Source organism: Tachyglossus aculeatus, chromosome 19 (genome assembly GCF_015852505.1).
Source record: "Tachyglossus aculeatus isolate mTacAcu1 chromosome 19, mTacAcu1.pri, whole genome shotgun sequence".
Lineage (NCBI taxonomy): Eukaryota > Metazoa > Chordata > Mammalia > Monotremata > Tachyglossidae > Tachyglossus > Tachyglossus aculeatus.
This window is the reverse complement of record NC_052084.1, coordinates 12,025,496-12,044,101: the sequence shown is the minus strand read 5'-3', so window position 1 is coordinate 12,044,101 and position 18,606 is coordinate 12,025,496. Positions and strand designations below refer to the sequence as shown.

Genomic DNA, 18,606 nt, shown 5'->3' with positions numbered 1-18,606 from the left:
CCCTGGGGGAAGACAATAGTATTTACTGAGCACTTCCTCTGGGCAGAGCACTGTACTAAGCACATAAGACATTCTGCACTCTGGCTTATTGTGCTCCAGTTACACTGAGTCCTCAATCTATAATAATAATAATAATGATGGCATTTGTTAAGCGCTTACTATGTGCAAAGCACTGTTCTAAGTGCTGAGCACTTATTTTGTGCAAAACACTATACCAAGAACTCATCACACATCTTCAATACTTAGCAAAGGCTGGCAGGGGCTATGCAAATGATCTTATACTCTCTTCCGTTCAACCCTTCAAAGGAGTGATGACCTATTAACTCTTTTTTTTTCAATCTTTTGCTTCTGACATCAAACCTTTTCATCAACCTTTAATTCTTGATCTCTGCATTGGTCAGAGATTTAGAGATCTGATAAAACGCAGCATCCTCCAAGGGATGTTGGAGTCAGTTTTGGGGTTGTCTGGAAGTAGAGGGTTGGACCAAATGACCTTTCAGGCCCTTTTCCAGAGGACTGAATGTAATAACGTAATAACCATCACGGTTTTAAGTGTTTATTATGTGCGAGGTGCTGGGATAGATTCAGAAGAATCAGATCAGTCAACCTCTGATCCCCACGTGATCGACAGTCTAAGGTAGAGGGAGAAGAGGTATCAAATGTCCATTTTCTAGAAGAGGAAACTGAGGCACAGATCAATGAAGTAACTTTTTGCCTAGGGCCAGATAACAGGCAAATGGAAGGGGCCAGGAATAGAACCCAGATTTCCTGACTCCCTCACGTACTCTTTCCATCCGCCTTTTTTTCTAGAGTGGAGGTTGTAAATCGGAAAGCCGAGAACGGGCAGGCTTGGGGAGATGTCAGAGGGTTCCAATCCCGGCTCCACCAATTGTCAGCTGTGGGACCTTGGGCAAGTCACTTCACTTCTCTGTGCCTCAGTTACCTCATCTGTAAAATGGGGATTAAGACTGTGAGCCCCACATGGGACAACCTGATCACCTTGTAACCCCCTCCAGCACTTAGAACAGTGATTTGCACGTAGTAAGCGCTTAACAAATACCATCATCATTATGTCGGGCATGGTGGCGGGTGGGCGGGGTCGGGCCAGCTCGAGCACGGAGGGAGTCAGGGTTGGTGAGGGGGCAGCTCGGGCATGGGGGGAGCCAGCTCGGGCACGGGGGGAGTCAGGGTGGGTAAAGGGGAAGCTCGGGCACAAGTTATGAAATAATGTCCAATTCCGAGTACTATTCAGTACCAGGTTTTTTTAATTCTAAAAACAATCCCCTTCTAGACTGTGAGCCCCCCTTCTAATAATGATAGCATTTATTAAGCGCCATGTGCAAAGCACTGTTCTAAGCGCTGGAGAGGTTACAAGGTAATCAGGTTGTCCCACGTGGGGCTCCCAGTCTAAATCCCCATTTTACAGATGAGGTAACTGAGGCCCAGAGAAGTGAAGTGATTTGCCCAAAGTCACACAGATGACAATTGGCGGAGGCGGGATTTGAACCCATGACCTCTGACTCCAAAGCCCGTGCTCTAATAATAATAATGGCATTTTTAAGCGCTTACTATGTGCAAAGCACTGTTCTAAGCACTGTTCTAAGCCCTTTCCAATGAGCCAAGCCTTCTAGACCGTGAGCCCGTTGTTGAGTAGGGACCGTCTCTCTATGTTGCCGACTTGTCCTTCCCAAGCGCTTAGTCCAGTGCTCTGCACACAGTAAGCGCTCAATAAATACGATGGAATGAATAAGTTGGGGGTAGGTCAGGCATGGGGGGAGCGGGCGGCTGTTGGAGGGAAGAGCACGAGCAGAGAAGCAGCGTGGCTCAGTGGAAAGCGCACGGGCTTTGGAGTCAGAGGTCATGGATTCAAATCCCGGCTCCGCCACTTGTCAGCTGTGTGACTTTGGGCAAGTCACTTCAATCAATCAATCAATCATATTTATTGAGCACTTACTATGTGCAGAGCACTGTACTAAGCGCTTGGGAAGTACAAATTGGCAACATATAGAGACAGTCCCTACCCAACATTGGGCTCACAGTCTAAAAGTCATACTTCACTTCTCTGGGCCTCAGTTCCCTCATCTGTAAAATGGGGATTAAGACTGTAAGCCCCCTGGGGGACAACCTGATCACCTTGTAACCTTCCCCACAGCACCTGTATATATGTTTGTACATATTTATTACTCTATTTTACTAGTACATATCTATTCTATTTATTTTATTTTGTTAGTATGTTTGGTTTCGTTCTCTGTCTCCCCCTTCTAGACTGTGAGCCCAATGTTGGGTAGGGACTGTCTCCATATGTTGCCAGCTTGTACTTCCCAAGCGCTTAGTACAGTACTCTGCACACAGTAAGTGCTCAACAAATACGACTGATTGACTGTAACCTCCCCAGCGCTTAGAACAGCGCTTTGCACATAGTAAGCGCTCAACAAGTATGATTTATTGATTGATTGTAACCTCTCCAGCAATTAGAACAGCGCTTTGCACATAGTAAGCGCTCAACAAATACGATTGATTGATTGATTGTAACCTCCCCAGCGCTTAGAACGGCGCTTTGCACATAGTAAGTGCTCAAAAAATACGATTTATCGATTGATTGATTGATTGTAACCTCCCCAGCACTTAGAACAGCGCTTTGCACATAGTAAGCGCTCAACAAATACGATTGATTTTTTGATTGATTGTAACCTCCCCAGCGCTTAGAACGGCGCTTTGCACATAGTAAGCGCTCAACAAATTCGATTGATTGATTGTAAGCTCCCCAGCGCTTAGAACAGCGCTTTGCGCATAGTAAGCGCTCAGCAAGTACGATTTATCGATTGATTGATTGATTGTAACCTCCCCAGCGCTTAGAACGGCGCTTTGCACATAGTAAGCGCTCAAATACGATTGATTGATTTTTTGATTGTAACCTCCCCAGCGCTTAGCACATAGTAAGCGCTCAACAAATGCGATTGACTGATTGTAACCTCCCCAGCGCTTAGAACGGCGCTTTGCACATAGTAAGCGCTCAACAAATACGATTGATTTTTTGATTGATTGTAACCTCCCCAGCGCTTCGAACGGCGCTTTGCGCATAGTAAGCGCTCAACAAATACGATTGATTGATTGATTGATTGTAACCTCCCCGGCGCTTCGAACAGCGCTTTGCACATAGTAAGCGCTCAACAAATACGACTTATCGATTGATTGATTGTAACCTCCCCGGCGCTTCGAACAGCGCTTTGCGCATAGTAAGCGCTCAACAAATACGATTGATTGATTGATTGATTGTAACCTCCCCAGCGCTTAGAACGGCGCTTTGCACATAGTAAGCGCTCAACAAATACGACTTATCGATTGATTGATTGTAACCTCCCCGGCGCTTCGAACAGCGCTTTGCACATAGTAAGCGCTCAACAAATACGATTGATTGATTGCAACCTCCCCAGCGCTTAGAACAGCGCTTTGCACACAGTAAGCGCTCACCAAATACGATTAATTGATTGATTGATTGATTGTAACCTCCCCGGCGCTTCGAACAGCGCTTTGCACATAGTAAGCGCTCAACAAATACGATTGATTGATTGATTGGAACCTCCCCAGCGTTTAGAACGGTGCTTCGCACATAGTAAGCGCTTAACAAATGCCACTATTATTAAGAGCAGGCCGCTGGGCCGGGCTCCCCGGGTGGGCATTAGGACCAGGCGGGTTCCTGCCGTGCTCGCCCCGGGGCTAGCGGGCTCTGTTTCCTTGTAAGTCGGGTTTCTTTCCGGACGGACGCCGCTCGGCGCCACGCTGCTCCTGCCCGCCCGCCTGCCCGCCCGCCTGCCCGCCTGCCAACCAAGGGCGAGAGGGCACAGAGACCTGGGCCGCCCCGGGCCCCCCTGCCCCCGATCGGCGGCGGCGGCGCGGATGAAGGCGGAGGGCGCGGGCGGGCCGAGCCCGGGGCCGGGGCCGGGGCCGGGGCCGAGCCCGGGTCTGGAGCGGTTCCGGAGCCCGGGCAAAGGGCGGGGGCTGCGGGCCGAGCGGCCCTTCCGACTCGGGGACCTGCTGTTCTCCTGCCCGGCCTACACCTACGTGCTCACGGTCAACGAGAGGGGCAACCACTGCGACTACTGCTTCGCCAGGTAGCCCGACCACCACGCCGACCGGAGCCCAGCGGAGGGGAGGGGAGGGGAGGGGGCGTCGCGCCCCTCGTGCCCCCCGTGCCCCCCGTGCCCCCCGTGCCCCCCGTGCCCCCGGGCAGGGAACGGCCCGGCCGGGTCCTAGCGCCGCCGGCTTGGGGGGAGGGCGGGGGGAGATCTTCAATCAATCAATCAATCGTAATTGTTGAGCGCTTACTGTGTGCAGAGCACTGGACTAAGCGCTTGGGAAGTACAAGTTGGCAGCATATAGAGACGGTCCCTCCCCAACAGTGGGCTCACAGTCTAAAAGGGAGATTAAAATTGAAGACGATTCACTCTGTCGTATTTATTGAGCGCTTACTGTGTGCACTGTACTCCCCCTCCCCATCCCCCCCCCCGCCTTACCTCCTTCCCCTCCCCACAGCACCTTTATATATATACTATATAAATATATATATATTTACATGTATATATATGTACATATATGTATATATGTACAAACATATATACATATATGTACATATATATACTATATAAATATATATTTACATGTATATATATGTACATATATGTATATATGTACAAACATATATACACAAACATATACACAAATATATATATACAAACATATATATATATGATACAAACATATATATGTACAAACATATATATACAAACATACACAAACATATATATGTTTGTGTATATATGTTTGTGCATATATGTATGCATGTACAAGCGTATATATATGTACAAACATATATATACAAACATATATATACAAACATGTTTGTGTATATATGTTTGTGCATATATGTATGCATGTACAAACATATATGTACAAATATATATATATACAAATATATATATACGCAAACATATATATACATGTTTGTACATATTGAAGCATAGTGGCTCAGTGGAAAGAGCCCGGGCTTTGGAGTCAGAGGTCATCAGTTCAAAACCCGGCTCCGCCACTTGTCAGCTGTGTGACTTTGGGCAAGTCACGTACTTCCTCTGGGCCCCAGTGACCTCATCTGTAAAATGGGGATTAAGACTGTGAGCCCCACGTGGGGCAAACTGATCACCTTGTAACCTCCCCAGTGCTTAGAACAGTGCTTTGCACATAGTAAGCGCTTAACAAATACCATCATCATCATTATTATATTACTGTATTTTACTTGTACATACTTATTCCATTTATTTTATTTTGTTAATATGTTTTGTTTTGTTGTCTTGTCTCCCCCTTCTAGACCGTGAGCCCGTTGTTGGGTAGGGACCGGGCTTTGGAGTCAGAGTTCATGGGTTCAAATCTCAGCTCTGCCAATGGTCAGCTATGTGACTTTGGGCAAGTCACTTCACTTCTCTGTGCCTCAGTAACCTCATCTGTAAAATGGGGGTTAAGACTGTGAGCCCCACGTGGGACAACCTGATCACCTTGTAACCCCTCCAGCGCTTAGAACAGTGCTTTGCACATAGTAAGCGCTTAATAAATGCCATCATTATTATTATTATTATTGTTGTTGTCTGTCTCCCCCTTATAGACTGTGAGTCCGCTATTGGGTAGGGACCGTCTCTATATGTTGCGAACTTGGACTTTCCAAGCGCTTAGTATAGTGGTCTGCACACAGTAAGCGCTCAATAAATATGAATGAATGAATGAATGTACTAAGCGCTTGGGAAGTACAAGTTGGCAACATATAGAGACGGTCCCTACCGAACAATGGGCTCACAGTCTAGAAGGGGGAGATGCTTCCCATTATTGCAGAACCAGGCAACTAACTTTCCTAGTCACCAAGGAGTACTATAACTGTGTTTTAAAGGAACTTCTCAAATTGTAAATTGATATTTTTTCTGCATCTCTAAGGAAAATCCATTTCAAATAATTTAGGAGAATCCTTTTACAGTATTTAGAGACATGCATTGGTAGGATGATTTACCTTGCCCAAACCTGTAAGCTGCGTTATCACCAACTTTTCATATTCAAATTTTGTGAGCGCTTACTGTGTGCAAAGCACTGTACTAAGCACTTGGGAAGTACAAGCTGGCAACATATAGAGATGGTCCCTAATAATAATAATAATGATGGCATTTATTCAGCGAGACTGTGAGCCCGTTGTTGGGTTGGGACGGGGGGGGGGGGGGGGGGGGGGGAGCGTGTTTTACGAACGTCCAGTCACCTTTTTTTTTCAATGTTTTTTGTTAAGCGCTTACTATGTGCCAGGCACCTTACTAAGCGATGGGGTAGATAAAAACAAATCGGACTGGATACAGTCCCTGTCCCACGTGAAGCTCACAGTCTCAATCCCCATTTTACAGATGAGGTCACTAGGCACAGAGAATAATAATAATTATTAAGGTATATGTTAAGCGCTTACTGTGTGCCAAGCACTGTTCTAAATGTTGGGGTAGAGACAAGGTAATCAGGTTGTCCCACGTTGGGCTCACAGTCTTAATCCCCATTTTACAGATGAAGTAAATGAGGCACAGAGAAGCTAAGTGGTTTGCCTAAGGTCACACAGCAGACTAGTGGCAGAACCGGGATCAGAACCCACGTTCCCTGATTCCCAGGCCCATGCTTTTTCCACTAAGCAGTGACTTACCCAAGGTCACAGAGCAGACAAGTGGCAGAGCCGGGATTAGCACCCATGACTTTCTAACTCCCAGGCCCCTGCGCTACCCATTATACCATGCTGCTTCTCATGCGGGCAGAAGTGAGAAAGCACACATGCTGATAGCCCAGCACACCCGGGCATGTCAAGAGTGGGGGGCATTACACACCCACCCACACCAAAATGTGAGTGTACACTCTCTCTCTCTCTCCCTCTCCCTCTCTCCCTCTCCCTCCCCCTCTGCAGTGCACAGTGAGTATGTGTACACACACCGAGGGTGGGGGCACCCATACTTGCTTGTAGTGAACAAACACATTGGTTCTATGAAAGTGTGTGTATGCTCCTGCACGCTGCTAGTAGATGTCCCCTGCAGCTCAGACCGTAGTTCCTACCGAAACACACATTTCAGCGAAAACCAAAATTAAGCATAATAGATAAGGGAGAATCTTTCAAACTGTCTTTTAACTCCCCTGCCTGGTTCGCATTAGACCACAGTCTCATTTAGTTTCATTTGCTTCCCTCTTCTCACTCATCTTCCCTTGTTTTCTTTGGGATTCTTGGGTGTCTGCTTTTGCGAGGTGAAATTCAGTCTGTGGTTAGTATGGAAGATGAAAGACCCATGTTTGCCCTTGGCTGTTTCACAAACTAACTTAAGCTAGTTCTGTTTTTTCCATTACTCCATCAATACAATGGATCCAGTAATACCTCTCCACTACCAATTTACTGACCTGAGGGAGAGCAAACATAAAAAGTGCTCTGGCAAAATGGGAAATAGGCTCTTCCGGAATCAAAATGTTCCTCCAGAGCAGAAGGAGTAATAGATCAGAGTTACTGTGAAGTTCCAAATAGCCCACAGTTTACTAGGGCATGCCCCCTTGGGCTCCCTTTTGGCCCCTTGAGGGTGTGGAGAAGCAGCAGTGGATTAAGGGAAGAGTGGGTTAAGTGGAAAGAGAATGGGCCTGGGAATCAGGAGACCTGTGTTCTATTCCTAGATCTCCTTTTGGTCTGTTGTGCTCCCTTTACAAGAAATACCAGGCTTTAAAAAAAATTGGTATTTGTTAAGAGCTTACCATGTGCTATTCATTCATTGTCATATATATTGAGCGTTTACTGTCTGCAAAGCACTGTACTAAGTGCCTGGGAGAGTATTACAATAAACAGTCACATTCTCTGAGCTTACAGTCTAGGGTGGGAGAGACAGACATCAATACAAATAAATAAAATTACAGATATATACATAAGTGCTGTGGGGCTGGTACTATACTAAGCGCTGTGGTAGGTACAAGTTTATCAGGTTGGACATAATCCCTGACCCACATGGGACTCACCATCTTCATCCCCATTTTACAGATGAGGTAATTGAGGCACAAAGAAGTGAAGTGACTTCCCCAAGATCATGCAGCAGACAAGTGGTGGAGCTGGAATTAGAATTCAGGTTCTTCTGACTCCCAGGCCTGGGCTCTATCCACTAGGCAATGTTGCTCCTCACGTCATGTATGTCGTATGCATCATATGTCAAAATCTGGAAACCTGGAAGACAGGTTTGGACAGTTGTTGAGACATGCTGGCTGCTTGTCCTTGGGGAACAGCAAGGGAGAGTGTCTAAAAACAGGGAAGCATAACCCCAGAGGCCATTGTTCTTGAGGTCACAACTACCACTGGCTCAGAGCCTGGAAAGGGGCGCTCTGGGTGGAAGCTGCTGGCTCAGAGCCAGGTTGCAATTGGTTCTGGGATCAAATTCTGCCCACCCTTGCGTTATGTGGATTGTTTTGTTTGGTCTGCCCCAAGTGTGGAGAGAAAGAGTAGATACTAAATGTCACATAGCTTCAAATAGATAAAAAAAGCAGATGCTGGAGTTTACCCTTTGGTTTATGCATTTCCTTCTTTTGAGAACCTGTAAGTAGAGAAAGGTCTCCCCAGTTCTAGGATCTGCTGATCAGGTCACAAGCACCACCCCCATACATGCAACCAAGGTGCATTCTTCACTGTTTGTTGACTTGATCATTTTTAAGCTCCACCTCTGACGTAGTGTCAAAAATAGTATAGAGGAAAGAGCAGAGATCTGGGTTCTACTTCTGACTCTGCCCCTTGCTTCCTGTGTGACCTTGGGCAAGTCACTTAACTGCCCTGTGCCTCATTCATTCATTCATTCAATCATATTTATTGAGCATTTACTGTGTGCAGAGCACTGTACTAAGCGCTTGGGAAGTACAAGGTGGCAACGTATAGAGACGGTCCCTACCCAACAACGGGCTCTTGATAGCTGTTTGCCCTCTGCACTGAACTGCCCCAATATCCTGCTTTCCTCTCTCACTTTCACCGGCAATCCCAGGAGCCACTTTAACAGCTGCCACCACCACCCTCCATCCAACCCCACCACTCCACCAACTCATCTGGCAATCCAGCCAAAGTCATGGGGACAGAGATGGGGACTGGAAAGGAAGAAAGGCAGGGATCCCCTATTTAGCGACCATCACTCTTTTCCTACCATCTCACTTCATCCCAGACCTCATCCTTACAGCTCCAGCCAGGGTGTGGAAGCAGGGCTGCAGGCCAGAGAAGGAGCGCAGTGAGGCAGAGAGGGAAACGGGAAACAAGGTCGTGACAGCAGCTGACCAGACCAAGGACTAAATGAAAGAAATAATCCAAACCTCATAGCTCAGATCAGCACAAAGGGAGCATGGGAGTAGAAGAGACATAAAAGCAGCCAGGAACAGCAATATAACTGAATTACATAGTAATAATAATGGTATTTAAGGACTTACTATGTACCAAGTCCTGCACTAAGTAAGCACTGGGGTAGTTTCAAGATAATCAAGTCACTCAAGGTCACTGCCCCACATGGGGCCCACAGTCTTAGTCCCCATTTTACAGATGAGATAACTGAGACATAGAGAAGTGAAACAACTTGCCCAAGGTCACGCATCAGAAACGTGGTGGAGCCGGAATTAGAACCCACAACCTTATGACTCCCACTGTGTCTTTCCACCATACCACACTGCTTCCTTCTGGCATCCAGAAATGGAGGCCACCCTGAGAGACAGTCATACTACTGTTCCTTCTGATCATTCTGAATCTACCCCAGTACTTAGCATACACGAGGTGCTTAAAGGATACCACAGTTATTGTTATTGGCAGCACCTCTAAGCTGAGAAACAGCAGGAGTGTGTGCCACCCTCTTTCTTTCTCTCCCTCTGCTTTACTGTCCTTCTTTTTCTTTCTTTCTCTGCCCACCTCTGTCTTCCTCTATTTACCTGCTGGTGGTTGGCTGAGAGTACTTGACATAGCAGCCGCATATGTGGCTTAGGACTGGGCGTCTGACTTGCCTGGTCTGAAACACACGGGCAGTCAGTCAATCAATCAATCAAGGGTGTTTATTAAGATCTTACAGTGTCTGGAGCTCTGTACTAAGTGCTTGGGAGAGTACAATACGATAAGAGTTGGCAGTAGTAGTAATGGGGTTTATTAAGCACTTAAGAGAATACATAGGTGGGAATTAGACAAGGGTCCTGACAAGGGTCCTGTCCCTCATGGGACTCATAATCTAAAAGGCAGCTATAATAAATAAATAATAATAATGGCATTTATTAAGTGCTTACTATGTGCAAAGCACAGTTCTAAGCACTGGGGAGGTTACAAGGTGATCAGGTTGTCCCACCGGGGTCTCACAGTCTTAATCCCTATTTTACAGATGAAGGAACTGAGGCACAGAGAAGTCAAGTGACTTGCCCAAAGTCACACAGCTGATAATTGGCGGAGCTAAGATTTGAACCCATGACAATATGATTCCCCGCCTTCAAGAAGTTTACAATCTAGTGGGTCATTTAAAAGGTGTCATTTAGTATAGATGAAAAGATGAGACTTCATTCAAGGATCTCACCCTGAGGACTCTAGATTGTAAGCTTGATGGGGGAAGGGAATGTCTGCCAGCTGTGTTATATTGTACTCACCCAAGCACTTAGTACTGTGCTCTGCACATAGTAAGTGCTCAATAAATATGATTGATTGATTGAGCACTCCCTGGTTGAGACTGGAAGGAGCGAAGTGGCCTTTCACAAGGCTTCTGGCTCAGTAGCTTCTGCGGCAGCTCCCACCTTAGTAGCAGTAGTAATCCTGTTTATTAAGCACTTTTTGCAAAGCACTGTACTAAACTCTGGGATAGAAATACCTGAGTGAGATAGATATGTCCCTGGCCCCCAACAGGCAGGTAGAATAGGGGGCGAGGGGGCGACAGGGGTTAGGGACAGACACGTAAGGAAAGGCAAAAATAAATATAAAAAACTTTGCACAGCTGCAAAGTCTTCCAGGACAATTGCCATCTCTTGACTGCCTTGAAAGTCCTATTGCTACCAAGATGTTTTTAACAGATGCGGCATTTTAATATGAAATAGTTGGATCATGGAAGAGAAGAGGAGGAGGTGGTGGTGGCGAGGAAAACAGTATCCTCCTTGTGATCAGGGGAGAGCAGATTCCAGACAAAGTGAGAGAATGGCTATGTCCCATAATCAGCAGGAGAATTCTCGCAGATGTGGCAAATGGCCATTTTAGGGCTCCAGATATCTTTGGTATCTGATCACACCGCTGTTTCATGCTCACGGAATGTAGCTTCTCATATAACTCCAAACAGTGGATGTCAGAAGTGATAGAAACACATGGCTTCTGAATTTGGGAAACACTTTTGGAACCCATTACAGATAAAATAAAGGGAAAGAGTGAGAGTAGATCCCAAGATGAATTTTACTGAGAAGTCAAAACCACCACCCAAGACAAACCCTTGCCCACTACCCAAAGAGTACAAGATAATAATGATATTTGTTAAATGCTTATTATGTGTCAAACGCTGTTCTAAGCTCTGTGGTAGATACAAATTAAACAGGTTGGACACAGTCCCTGTCCCACATAGGGTGCAATGACAGGAGGGAGGACAGGTTTTGAATCCCCATTTTACTATTGAGGACATTGAGGCACAGAGAAGTTGTGACTTGCCAAAGGTCACACAACAGGAAAATGGCAGAGCAGGAATTACAACCCAGGTCCTTTGCCTCCCAGGCCCGTGACTACTAGGCCACACCTTTCAGTTTGGGAAATTGGATGGTGTCTCCTGCCAGGAATGACAGATGAGCCTGCTTAGAGGAATTGATTATAGTGCTAGTGATGGGTGCAGTACCATGCACACTCCCGTGTATAAATCAGTAGTGTTTGCTCTGGGGCATGGAGTGCAGTGAACAAGTAGATAGGCAGGGGAACAGCAAAGCACTTGTGCAATCTTTGCCCACATTAGCTAACTGCAGGCAGAACTGTGACTGGAACCCAGATGTCTGATTTCCAGAGCTATGCTCTTTCCACTGGGCCAATGATGTGGATCACTCCTTGCTATTGAGGGACCCAAAAGGTGGAGTTTTGAAAGAGAATTTACATTGCAGGAGTCCAAGTCCCCTCATAGGGAATCCATTGGAAGTCTCATACTATGTGAGATTGCAGACTAGATTTTTAAAAATAGGCTTAGCAACTTTGGAGTTCTTGGTGAAAAAAAGTACTGTGACTTGGCTGCTTCTGGGACTCGAGTAACATTCAAATCTGGTTGGAGCGTAGAACTCATGGGGTCTGTGAAACACATTTGAATGTGGGGAAAATTATAAGAATTGCAAAGAATTGTAAGGTTTTTACCTCAAAACCTTCCTATTTCCCCTTGTTTGTTTCCTTTTATATTAATCATCACCTCTCCTTTGCTATGGATATAGAATAACTCCCTTATTTAGGCTTGTCATAATATAATGTAATGACTCAAAAATGGAGCTTGTGAGGTTCATGTTGCTACTTTGTTTTGGGGATTTCAATTCGGCATTGAATCTGACTTGACCAAATTTGTTTTTGCTTGTCATTTGCATGCTTTGAGACAAGTGATACTATTACGATTTACACAACCTCATCTCATTATGCTGTAGAGGCTGTAAATAGTTTGTAAGGTATCCCTTGCATTGTTCAGTCTTCAAATGATCAATTTTTTAAAACTGTACTTTTTAGTTATATTTTAGATATTTCTTATTGAGCTGTTGAATTACATTAACTCAGAGCATTGATATGGCCCTCTTTTAAAAGAATAAGTTATTTTCCTCCATTCGGGTTTATGGTCTTGTAAAAGTTACCCAAGTAGCGGCCATCATCAGGAAGGGGAAAGAAAGCAAAATTGAAAACGGAGTCCTGCTATTATGTAATAATAATTGTGGCATTCCAGTGCTTACTCTGTGCCAAGCACTGTCCCCCTGGCCTGGAAAGCCCTCCCTCCGCACATCCGCCAAGCTAGCTCTCTTCCTCCCTTCAAAGTCCTACTGAGAGCACACCTCCTCCAGGAGGCCTTCCCAGACTGAGCCCCCTCCTTCCTTTCCCCCTCCTTTCCCTCCCCATCCCCTCCGCCTTACCTCCTTCCCCTCCCCACAGCACCTGTATATATGTATATATGTTTGTACGTATTTATTACTCTATTTTATTTGTACATATTTATTCTATTTATTTTATTTTGTTAATATATTTTGTTTTGTTGTCTGTCTCCCCCTTCTAGACTGTGAGCCCGCTGTTGGGTAGGGACCGTCTCTATATGTTGCCAACTTGTACTTCCCAAGCGCTTAGTACAGTGCTCTGCACACAGTAAGCGCTCAACAAATATGATTGAATGTACAGTACTAAGTGCTGGGGGAGTTACAAGATAATCAGGTCAGTTACATTCCGTGTTCCACATGGGGCTCACAATCCATATAGGAGGGAGAACAGATATTTAGATCCCATTTATTGATAAGGAAACTAGGCAAAGAGGAGTAACAGGACTTGCCCAAATTCACACAGCAGGCAACTGGTCGAGCACTTTTACTGAGTACTTATTTGCAGAGCACTGTACTAAGCTCTTGGGAGAGTACAATACAGCAGAATTAGTGGACATATTCTCTGCCCACAATGAGTTTACAGTCTAGAGGGGGAGACAGCCATTAATATGAATAAATAGTGTATAATATGTACTTTAAACAAGGGCTCTGGAGAGCTGCTGACTCTGTAGCTATGCTGTGTCCCTCCCAGGCTCTCATTTAGGGATAGAAGGTGTTGCAAGTGTCTGCCTTTGCATTTAACATTTCTGTCAACTATATATTTCAACTGATGAGGTTCTTAAGGGTCTTTTATATGATTTTATATTTTAGTCACTAGTTTGTGGTTATTTGTAGCCCTGCTACCAGTTCAGTGGAAAGAGCCCTGCTCTGGCTATCAGGAAACCTGGGTACTAGTCTTGGCTCTACCTGTAGCTGTCTAATGGGGATGAAGACTGCACATGCACTTAGCAAGAATAGTAACTATGGTATTTGTCAAGCACTGCCTATGTGCAAGCACCATACTAAACCCTGGAGTAGATACAGTACAATTAGATCAGACACAGTCCTTGTTTCACCTGGGGCTCACTGTCTGAGGAGGGAGAACAGATATTAATTCCCCGTTTTACAGAAGAGGAAACCGAGACACAGAGAAGTTGAGTGACCTGCCCAAGGCCTCACTGCCGAGTTGTGGTAGAGCCAGAACTAGGACTTAGTCCCATGCTCTTTCCACTAGATCACACTGCACCCCTACCCACCTTCTTGCTTGTTGCAATCTGGAAATGTATAGGTTAGGGATGAGGTAGTGTGAGTGACCCTGCACAAGCCATTAGCCCTAGAACCAGTTGAGAAGCATAATGGCCTAGTGGATAGAACACGGGCTTGGGAGTCAGAAGAACCTGGCTTCTAATCCTGGCTTCGCCCCTTGTCTGCTGTGTGACCTTGGGCAAGCCACTTCACTTCTCTGTGCCCCATTTACCTCATCTGTAAAATGGGGATTAAAATGGTGAGCCCGGTGTGGGAAAGGGACTGTATCCAACCTGAATATCTTGTATCTACCCCAGAGTTTAGAACAGTGCCTGGCACATAGTAAGCGCTTAACAAATACCAAATGAAACCCCACAAACCCTCCCCACCAAAACTACCCCTGCTCAGGTCTTGAAGTCCAATGGAAGACATTTGACAGGGTTCAGGTGGAGGATTCTGAGTGGGAGGAATGGCGTGGGGGCCTGGGAAGGAGAGAATTTGACAGAGGAGTCTGGGAAGAGGTAGATGAAGGGGATTAAAGCAGCAGGGAGTCCAAGCATTTGACAAGTCAGGGCTGCTTTGTAGGGTAAGGTGATCCATGTGGCTGCAACACCCTGTGAAAGCCATTTCTCCTCTCTGAACAGGCTTCCTTAGTCAAATGGAGACAATGATTTTTCACCCTTCCCTCAGCAAAATAATAAAAAAAAACCCATTCATGAGGGTTGAAGAGTCTCTTAAGACTGTAAAGTACCCCGAGGTCTTGAAAGGTAAGCAGTGATTAATATCCACTTGCTGAAGGCAATTGCCAGTGAAAGCTTTTAGGTTATCTTGAGTCTGTTGCTTCTGCCTGGAAAGCCACCAAGAGGAGGGACTCTCCACTCTCCTGTTCCTGCTTTGAAAGATAAAGAACCACCCTGAGAACAAGCGCTCATTATCTCCTTGTCTCCATCCAATCTTTGAGAGGAACAGCTGGGTTGAGGGACAGCAGAGGAGATGCTTCTGGGATCACTCTGCCGAGCAACCAGCCAAGCCTCCAGGACTGCGCTGAGAGTAGGCTGGGAAATCACTTGAGCGGCTGATTTAGAAGGCTAGAAGGGAATTTTTTATTAGAGATGTGGTAGGTGAATTCCCCTAGCCTCCCTTTTGCTGTTCAGTAACTAGTAATACTAGTGGTGATATTTAAGTGCTTCCTCTAAGCCAGGTGCTGTATAAGCACCGGGACAGGGCCATTCGAGATAATCAGATCAGACAGTCCCTTAGCCCATATGGAGCTCAGAGTCTAGTTAGGAGGAAAAACAAGTATTTAATCCCCATTTTACAGATGAGGAAACTGAAGCCCAGGGAAGTTAAGTGACTTGGCCAAGGTCACACAGCAGGCAGGCGGTGAAGCAGGGACTAGAACCCAGATTTTCTGACTCCCAGGCCTGTGCTTTTTCCATTGGGTTACACTGCCTCTTGTGCTTCTCAGGCTCTGTTCTCCTACAAATGTATGGTTCACTGAGGTTATTAGGGCTGGAGAGCAGGAATGATTTTGTATCTCCCAAGCGCTTAGTACAGTGCTCTGCACATGGAAAATGCTCTGTAAATACCATTGATTGAGGGATTGATTGATGGGAAGGTGCTTAACTGAAACTAGTCACATGTGGGCCAGAGCAGGCCTGGGATTATACAGATCAGGATGACAGAATTGAGGTAGTGTGGTCAATTATCAGGGAATTAGTAGATAATGTTAATAATAATAATTGTTGTATTTGTTACACGTTTACTTATTTAAAGATTGCTTTGGGCAGGGAACATGTCCACCAAATCTGTTGTAGAGTTCTCTCCCAAGCACGTAGTTCAGTCCTCTGTTCACAATAAGTGCTCAATAAATACCAAGGATTGATTAAATGATGTTGTCAAGCACTGTGCTAAATGTTGGGGTAGATAAAATGCAATCAGAACAGACACAGTCCTTTCCCACCTGGGGATCGCAGTCTAACAGATCTCAGCTTCCAGCTCCTTCCAGGTCGTGACATGTGCTCCCAGAGCAAGGAACCATTCTCGTGATGTGTCCAGAGAGGTGCATCGTTCCCCATTTTCCTGGAAAAAGTAAAACTTATTCTTCCCCTCCTCTCCTTCCTTTAAAATCAGGTTAGCGATCTCACTGGTGGGATTTTAACCTTGTTTTATATATTGTCTCTAATTGTATGTTTAAGTTGTGTTGTGCAGCTGGGCTCCCTGCTATCTCTTGCTATCATTTGGCTAGGTCAAATTCTGTTCAGCGGAGCGGATGCCTCATGTCGGCTGCCACCTTTATTTAAAAGCAATTATTATTGCAAACCCGGCCCATGTGAATATTATTGGCTTCCATGGTGAAGCCCATTTTAATGGGGAAAGAGAACAGTTTTTGTGCTATCAGATTCCTTGTAAAGATTCCTTGAAGAATCAGCAGCTGCAGCAATGGGTCAATTAGCTGCAATTCTTGATTATGTTTTCAGCTCGTTGGTCTGCCTGGTTGTTCCGTTTTCAAAGCAAAGAAAATTGGTCATCTCTAGGCTTGTTTTCTTTTCTTCAATATCAATTGACATTTGGAGGAGGGGGGATGAGGGAAAGAGTTAGAGGTGTCCCTCAATATTGCTAATTTGGGCTCTTTTTCCTTAGTTCTCGGGCCCCTATCTCTCCCTGCCTCCCCATATCTCCCAGCCTCTTTTTTAATATTTGTTAATTGTTTATTATGTGCCAGGCACTGTTCTAAATTTAAGGGTAAATACCGGATTATCAGGTTGGACACAGTCTCTGTCCCACATGGGGCTCACAATCCCATTGTTGGATAGGGACCATCTCTATATGTTGCCGACTTGTACTTCCCAAGCGTTTAGTACAATGTTGTTCACACAGTAAGTGCTCAATAAATACAATTGAATGAATGAATGAATTTTAAAGATGAAGTAACTGAAGCACAGAGAAGTGAAGTGTCTCACTCAAGGTCACACCATAGACGAGTGGCAGAGCCTGAATTAGAACCCAGGTCCTTCTGAGTCCCAGGCCCTTGCTTTATCCATGCTTCTGCTTGGCTCCAGGGGTCCTCCAGGGAAGGTGTGAGCAATGGAGTCCAGGGTTTGGAGAAAAATAGAACCCAGATGGCTCCACTCTTTCTCTGTGTCTCACCGATCTTTCTTTGGCCACGTCTCTCTGTTGGTATCAGTGTCTGTCTGTCTGTCTCCCTTTTCTACCCTCTCTCATTTTGAACCACCATCCCTGCACTAGGTCTGCAATCAATCAGTGATGTTTTTTGAACGTTTACTGTGTGCAGAGCACTCTACTGAGCACCTGGGAGAGTACAATACAGGGCAGTTGGTAGATGCGTTTTCTGCCCACAATGAGCATACAGTCTAGAGGGGGAGACAGACCTTTAATATATATATATATATATATATATATGTATATATATATATATAAATAAGTTATGGATATAAGTATATTTAAGTGCTGTGGGTGTGAGGGTGGGGTGAATATCAATCAGTGGTATTTATTGAGCAGTTTCTGAGTGCAGAGCACTGTACTAAATGCTTAGGAGAGTACAACGGAGTTGGTAGACACAGTCCCTGCCTAAAATGAGTTTACAGTCTATCAAATGTCCATAAGGAACAGATCCAAGGGCAGAATAGAGGGTTCTCTTCACCAATTTATTTTCCATTTGTTCAATTTAACAATTTTCCTGGGTGATATTGTTACAGAGATTTTATTAGTAATCTGCAGCTTTTGAAACTGCGGCCCGCATGTGAATGCAGAGCAGCTATTATAGCCCCTTCACAGGAATGGGTTGACATGCCCACTGGAGCACATAATTAGTTTCTTTCTTTTCTTTCTTTTCCCTTTTTTTTTGTTTTTGCATAATGTTCTCCTAATTACCCAGACATGTCAGACATCAAAAAATTATTATTTGTTACCATTTTTGCAGTAGAAGTTAAACAGTAAATAAATACATTGTACTGATAGCCACCACATTGAGTTTTCTGGCATTTGAAATTCAGGAAACTCTTCCTTGGAAAATTATATGAAGCTTCATTCTAGTCAACACACTCCATTTCCAGCAGCAATTAGAAAACAGAGCAAAACAGAAAGACTCTTAATGGCAAGCTTAATAGCTCTAAAAGTCCAGGACTCTTCTTAGCCAAAGAATCTTAAATGCAATCCAGATTTAACACCCCATGCCTGCCCAAATCCACTTTTGTCAATGTTCCTTAAATCAAGGGGATCTCAATGTAACAACAATAATAATAATAATAATAATAGTGGTAT

The 18,606-nt window shown here is 45.1% G+C and overlaps 1 protein-coding gene across 1 annotated transcript in view; it reads left to right on the top strand.

The window, feature by feature from the left end:
• The first annotated feature begins 1,079 nt into the window (after window positions 1–1,079).
• The window catches only part of SMYD2 (SET and MYND domain containing 2), a 48,663-nt gene continuing 31,136 nt past the window's right edge, over window positions 1,080–18,606 (top strand). The window contains exons 1-2 of the mRNA XM_038760850.1: window positions 1,080–1,134; window positions 3,743–4,112. Of these exons, the coding sequence (XP_038616778.1) occupies window positions 1,080–1,134; window positions 3,743–4,112 (425 nt within the window). The remainder of the gene's footprint in view (window positions 1,135–3,742; window positions 4,113–18,606) is intronic.